A 7,655-nucleotide genomic window follows, 5' to 3' on the forward strand; every position below is an offset into this window, starting at 1 on the left:
GTATGATTGACACATAGGTATCATTGCATGCATTTCTAAACAGGTATTGGTTAATGCAACGAGCAGCACAAACAAATGGAGATCAGTAATTGGAATAGGTCAAGGGTGTACAAGATAGGCCTTACAGACAAGATAAGCTCACTTAAGGGCCTGTCGCACGATACGAGTTTACCCAAGAGCTCCCGAGTTTAAAAAAAAATCAAACTCATGGTAAGTACGTAGAATGGACATAGCGGGTACGTTGGAGCTCAGGACGTCTCTTAGCGGCTCGTAACGCTAATGGCAGGTACTCGGGAAACGCGGTAAGCTCGTGAAGTTTTTTCAACATGTTGAAAAATGTCCACGAGAGCCCCGAGTACCTACGAGCGGCTATTACCATAATTCTCCGAGTTCGAATCAGGGGAAACACGGGAGAACTCTTGAATTACCTCGTATAGTGGGACAGCCCTTTAGGTCATGAGGGGAGCTAGAAACTTAAGGGCCTGTCCCACCTGCCGATTTTTTTTTGGCGACTGCCGGCATCATTAACTAACATATCGCGTCACCGAAAAAGTTGCGGCGTGACGCGGTGGTGACGGGGCGTGATGCGCCATGACGCGACTTGACGTATTGAAGCGCGGTGTTTCCTCAAGTGTTGCAACATTTTTTTGTCGCCGCTGGATTTTGAAATGTGCAAAATCTTTCGCCGACCCTGATATGTCAGTCAGTGATGCCGGCAGTCACCGAAAAAATCGCCAAGTGGGACAGACCCTTAAAGGAAGAATTGAGTCTGGAGCCCAGCTCTTTCGTAGAGAGAAACTTACAAAGTTTGGCTCAGGGAGCTATAGTATTTCCTTCGCTAGTGAACAGACAATAATATGTAGTGTGCTCTAGGTCGCAAATATACTGTAACTAAGGTAACTAGAGAGAAACCAATCTCATCTTTGTGTGGCATCGCAGGTGGTCAAGGTAATCTATGAATATCTTTCCTAATAAATATTTACTGTGGAGAAAGACATGAAGACTTGAGAACTTTGGAAAGTTAATGGTGAAGTCTGGACAGTCTTTATTACAATCAAGGAGGTTGTGGATGTCATAAGACATGAAGGTCGATAAATCTTCCAGGCCTGATCAGGAAGATGGAGAGGTATCAACAATATAGTTGGATAGTGAAGCTGAGCTTTCAATTGATTTGCATGTTGGTCTTGCAGATGTTATGGTTCAAATGGTTATAATCTACCGGAAGACTTAATCAATCAATCAATCAATCAATCAATCAATCAATCAATCAATCAATCAATCAATCAATCAATCAATCAATCAATCAATCAATCAATCACAATCAATCAATCAATCATCAAAACCTTTTAAAAAAAACGTTGCACTTTCTTGAAACGGAGAAATTTGAAGGGTGATGGGGAACAAGTATTTGGATAACTCCCTCAAAGAGCTAACCCAGCTACAATGAAACTCAAAGATAGGCACAAAAACTTGGAGTAACTCAGCGGGACAAACAGCATCTCTGGAGAAAAGAAATAGGTGACGTTTTGGCTCAAGATCCTTCTTCAGACTGAGTTATTTGACTTTCTCAACTAGTTTCCCAGCACTACTGGTTGTGGATTGATTTAGCTGGTCTTATTTGCATTAGTAAATAAATTTGTCCACCTTAGTTTAGTTTAGAGATACGACGTGGAAACCAGGCCGACCGAGTCCATGCCGACCATTGATCACTCGCACACGAGTTCTATGTTATCCACCTTTTGCATCCCTCACACTAGGGTCAAATTACAGAAGCCAATGAACCTACAAACCTGCACCTCTTTGAATGTGGGAGAAATCCGGATCACCCAGGGAAAATCCACACGGTCACAGGGAGAACGTACAAACTCTGCACAGACAGCATCCATAGTCCTCATCGAATACGGGTCCCTGGGGCTGTGAGGCAGCAGCTCTACCACTGCACCACTGTGCTGCATATCGCTCATCCAGATCGTGGTTCCATTTATCTGCCTTTAGTCTATAATCCCTTGATAACCCTTTTCTCATTAAAACCTGTGAAAGTAATGTATACGAAGCAGATCTGGCCTCATCCCTGCTGTTTTCCTATTTACATGAACATTTTCAGTCATGTTCAGTTAAATCCATCGAAGAAAACCCCTGCATCACATCAAAATTAGAGATGCAAGAAGTTGCAGATGCTGGAATCATGAACAAAACACAAAGTGATGGAGGAACGCAGCTGGCCAGGCAGTATCTGGGGAGGGGATGGGCAGGTGACGTTGTCTGGCCTGTAGCAGGGTCGCAACTTGATAATCTGTGTCTATTCCCTCCACAGATGCTGCCTGACCCACTGAATTCCTCTAACACCTTTGCTCAAGATTATAGCGGCCATAAATCCTTGTGTCTCCATTTTACTATAACACTGGAAATCTCGTCAAAGTATGCCCATTTTGAAGTTCTTGTCTCCGATGGGGATTCTGTGAGACCCACTCTCACTGCTCCCTCTCTGTGATTCCTGCTGCTCTTCAGCTATTCAACTATGTTCTGACCCAGTTTAGCTACTACAGTCAAGGGTCAAGGGTGTTTAATTGTCATATGATGAGGGATAAGGGAACAACAAAATTCTTACTAGCAGCAGCGCAATGGGCCTGTAAACGCAATACTCATAGATAACATATCATAAACAAAGAAAAAGTGTTAACTCGGCATTTGCCTCCACTGCTATCTTGTCCCACATGGCTTCCAGTCTGAATAAGGGTCCTGACCCGAAATGCCACTTGTTCATTCCCTCGACAGATGCTATCTGACCCACTTACTCCAGCATTTTGTATCTAACTTCACAAAAAAAAAATTTCATCCAAAGGTAGTACAGATTTCACCTAGCACAGCGGAGAGATAGGTTGCAGATAAGTAAAATCTGCAACATTCTTAATGTGCACGTCTAATTAGCCCCAAGGGTGTTTATTTCCTCAGCAGAATACAGAAACCTTGGTCAAGTTTGTCAAGAAGAGCAGAGACTGGGAACTGAAGTTGCAGACGCACGCACTAACAAGAAAAATCACTAAATAATTCATATTTTTTTCCAATTTGATTGACATTCTGTGGGTTAATATAGTAATGTGGTGTTTCACTTACTTTTTAACAGATGAGTAACCTGACTCAAGAAGTGTCCCAATTAGGCAAGGGCCTACACAATGTCATGCATCTTTTGGAAGGCCTCGTGGCAGCACAAAACAACACACCTTTGTGGCCTGCTCATGGAGCTCAGTTGGCTTCTACAATGGATAACTTGAAAACAAGACAGGATTGGATGTCACATCAACCTTGTTTCCATATGCAGAGAGGGACAGCACCCTGCACCATGGCCAACCCATCACAGAGCATGACCACATCAGCCAGGTGGTCTTTGGATCCAGGTAACCAGTGTTACAATATTCAAGGACAAGGAATACCTTTGCACAGAACAATGGAAGATGACCATCACCACATCTTGTCTACATCAGCCCATTCTCACCAGTGCAACTCTCCCCAGGTCGATTACCTGCCAGCAGTAAGAGGTGTATCTCCGTTTTCTGATGCCACGCTAACACCCCTTCAGTCCATTTCAGTAACCCTATCATCTTCGGCGAGTTCATCTCCAGATAGATCAAACCCACTGGTGTTTCCTTGTCCGTCCCAAGAAAGCAGTGCCTCCAACCTGGGCCCAGTCAGTTCATCAGACCTTGGAAACTCTCCAGAATCCTGGGAACTCGAGGGGATGATAGATATCTCGCTATCTAATATATCAACTTCACAGGCAGAAATTGTGACAGGTAGGCACACATTCAAGGATGACAGCGCAATTGACGTGTAAAGATAACTTTGCATTGATGAGCAGGTACTGAAAAACATGACCTACAATTGCCACTTATAATTATAGTACTGTTGCGTTAGTGCTTTCTCCTTCTGCATTCCGCTGATGTTGCAGAGGTAAAAGTCGCACAATATAACTTCAGGGCAATGCCAGGAATGGAACTTTATGTGAAATAAACTGATAAATATATAACAGATCAATCTTCACTGGAGAAACTGCGAGCGAATTGTTTTCAGGAGCATGCTTATGAATCTCTGACTTTCCGAGCCCAAACCTCATTTACGTGCCTGGCCTGCAAGCCCCTTGGCTGATCCGAGACCCTTGCTGCCTAAGGACAGCTGGAAATCAAGGGCAAAGGAATACAAATGGCTTTTTGTGGCAGAGGTAATCCTTCCACAAAGCAAAGGGTTTTGTTTAAATTCTCTACTGAAATATCCCAGATGGATATGAATTGGATGGTTTACTCTGGGAGGTCGGCTATCCTGCTGGTTCATTTCTCTGCGCTGCTGCGGCACAGGGACAATTATCACTGCATGCTGTCTCCGAGACAATCAGTCAACTGCAGCTGGTGGCAGAAGGTTAGCTGCCACACATTGTATCATGTAAATCAATTTGTTCAATTATTTATCAAAAAAAAAGACTATTTTTATACATTTGGTATGAAAACTGTATTTATGTCAGATGTTTATAATGGCAAACTTTTTGTGGCAAAGCTTGAAGCGAAATTCAATGCATTACAGAAATCCTATTTATGATGTTAGCTCAGAAATAATTGAGTAAAAAAGATTATCTAAGGCACTGTAGTTAAAACAATAAATAAAATTAGATTATGTAGAATGGACTGCATGCTATCAAATATGAATGTATCTGCGGTGATCAATTATAATAACTAAAACTAATTGAGAATGATACTTATTTATTATTTATATTTCAATAAATCGTTGTAGGGAATGTCAGAAACATACCATTTAATCCCAGAAATAGGTGCAATAATATAGAAAAGCTCTCCAACTTTAAAGTTATTTCATGTTCTTTTGGATTTACAATTTAATAAAAAATAACATGATAACTTCTTACGAGGTCTCGTACAAATGGTTTGTACTTTTGGATAGTGTGCCAGTTGAAGATATTTCTAAATTAATCATTAACACAGCCCCAGTTGCTTTTTCAGCAGCCCGCCAGAGTCCCATTCAGCAGAAGAGATTCATGTGGGAGTACTAGCCTCGAATTGCATTCACTGTCTCTTTAATCCAAGGTAGGTCGCCATGTTCAACCAGGTTGATAGCTCCTGACTGGGAAAAGTACCAAGTTGACAATTTAGAGACCACAATTGTTCGACAGCTAAAAAACTACCCAATAAAGTCGACCATACCTGCAAAAGCATGGTCAGGTACAGGGCATGCACTGCAAGCATTTGGGAAGAAATTATGTGAAATTGTTGCTGGAAACTCATTATTATATTCAGACAGCTTGTCAATTTTACCTGTGTTACTTTACTACCTGCACAACCTCACCTGAGTTGACAAACCAGTGTATACTGTATACTTTAATTATTGTGTACCTTAATTAATCTCTTTTCATATCTGCAATAAACATATCCACATTAGCCATACTGCCCTTCCACTATTTTCTAATTATTACCTACTTTAGACTGAAAAATCATGGATCAGAATATTTTCTCAATCAAGGAGCCGGAGACATTTAATAAACCAGCTACTGAAAACACAAACAACTAGCTGACAGGGACAAAAACTTTTATAAAAACCAATGTAAGGTCAGCTTTTAACTCAGTAAGTCTGAAGTACACTTGGATAGGTACATGGATATGAACGGTTTTGAAGGATGTGGGCCAAACACAGGCATCACAGTTTAAAGAGGAATGAAGACCATCACTGGCTTCAAGGAGAAGAGAAGCCAGCCGTCAGGAGACGTGGACAAGGCCAATGAGTTTAACCTGTTCTATAACAGGTTTGATCTGGTATCCCCTCCCACCTCTACAGGTGCAGCCTCTCCCCCACCATCACCTCCACGAGGCAGCCCCCCCAACACCACAGCTGCAGCACCTCCTATGCCGGCATCTCCTCAACTGTTCTTCACGGCGGACGAGGTGAGAGCTGAGCTGAGGAGGTTGCGCCCTGGTAAAGCAGCTGGCCCTGATGGTGTATGTCCCAGGCTACTAAAAGACTGTGCGGCTCAGCTGGCGGAGCCGCTCCAGACCATTTTCAACCTGAGCCTCCAGTCAGGGAGGGTACCAGGTCTGTGGAAAACATCATGTCTCGTGCCGGTTCCCAAAGCAGGGCAGCCGACCGAGATCAACGACTACAGACCGGTGGCCCTTACATCCCATATCATGAAAACAATGGAGCGGCTACTCATTCGTCTCCTGAGACCACAAGTCCGCACGCACTCGACCCACTACAGTTTGCATACCAGGAGAACATTGGGGTGGATGACGCAGTCCTCTACATGCTGCACCGGATCTACTCCTTTTTGGACAAACCCGGTGGCTATGTGAGGATTATGTTCTTCGACTTCTCAAGTGCGTTCAACACCATCCAACCCCTGATTCTGAATGACAAGCTTAAGAAGATGGGGGTGGATTCCACATTTATCTTCTGGATATACGACTACCTGACGGGTCGACCAGTTTGTCAAGCTGGGGGACAGTGTCTCTGGCACAGTGGTGTGCAATGTTGGAGCCCCACAGGGAACGGTTCTGGCCCCGTTCCTCTTCACCCTGTATACAGCAGACTTTAACTATAAGTCTGACACATGCCACGTACAGAAATATTCAGATGATACAGCGATTGTGGCATGTGTAAGGAACGGGCAGGAGGAGGAATACAGGAACTTGACCAGTGCCTTTTGTGCCTGGAGTGAAGAGAACTGTCTCATCCTGAACACAACTAAGACTAAAGAGATGGTGGTTAACTTTGGCAGGTCCAAGCTCCCCCTTCAGCCGGTCAACACTGCAGGGGCTGACATTGAGGTGGTGCAGACATATAAATACCTTGGAGTGCACCTCGATAACAAACTGGACTGGTCTGTCAACTCTGACTCCCTCTACAAAAAAGGCCAGAGCAGACTCTTTTTCCTCAGAAGGCTCAAATCCTTCAATGTGTGTAATGATATGCTGCACATCTCTTACAACACGGTGGTTGCAAGTGTTATTTTCTACGCTGTTGTCAGCTGGGGCAACAGCATTAGTGCAAAAAACAACAAGAAGCTGGTCAAACTGGTTAAACGAGCTAGCTCAGTGCTGGAGGGGAGAGTAGACTCTGGGATGGATGTGCTTGAGAGGCGTATGAGGCACAAGGTGCAGGTCATCCTGAAAAAACCCCGGGCATCCCCTCCATGTAATTCTGGAGAGTCAAAAGAGCACTCGGAACAACAACCGGCTCCTCTCCCTGCCCTGTAGAACGGAGCGGTTCAGGAGATCCTTCACCCCTGCAGCTATTAGATTTTATAATTCGGACCGCTAGGCTGTAGGGGGATGCATTTTGCAATTTTTAATTTTTAACTGTTAATTATTGGTCTTTTTAAGTATTTATTGCTCTCAGGTAGTGTCCACATTGTATTCTATGTATTTTCTGTCTGCGTTCATTTTGAATCTGTGGGTTTGTTGGTTGGGGGCTTCTGGACATCTGAATTTCCCTGAGGGGATCAATAAAGTATTTATTATTAATATTATTAAACGGCCATTTTGAGCAACTGCATCAATTGGATCCAAGGGCCTGTTTCGGTGCTGTCATCATCAGTGATCACTCAAAATGGAGTATGATTCTCACTCAGGCGAGTCATTTACGGCAATACGGTTTTATTC

The 7,655-nt window shown here is 43.5% G+C and overlaps 1 protein-coding gene across 1 annotated transcript; it reads left to right on the forward strand.

The window, feature by feature from the left end:
* The first annotated feature begins 3,133 nt into the window (after positions 1 to 3,133).
* On the forward strand, positions 3,134 to 4,834 carry LOC116991951 (potassium voltage-gated channel subfamily H member 8-like). Its single transcript, XM_033050964.1, has one exon. It carries the CDS (start codon positions 3,179 to 3,181, stop codon positions 3,830 to 3,832), a length of 654 nt encoding a protein of 217 aa, XP_032906855.1. The 5' UTR covers positions 3,134 to 3,178; the 3' UTR covers positions 3,833 to 4,834.
* The last annotated feature ends 2,821 nt before the right edge of the window (positions 4,835 to 7,655 follow it).

This window comes from Amblyraja radiata, chromosome 2 (assembly GCF_010909765.2).
Source record: "Amblyraja radiata isolate CabotCenter1 chromosome 2, sAmbRad1.1.pri, whole genome shotgun sequence".
In the NCBI taxonomy this organism is placed as follows: Eukaryota; Metazoa; Chordata; class Chondrichthyes; order Rajiformes; family Rajidae; genus Amblyraja; species Amblyraja radiata.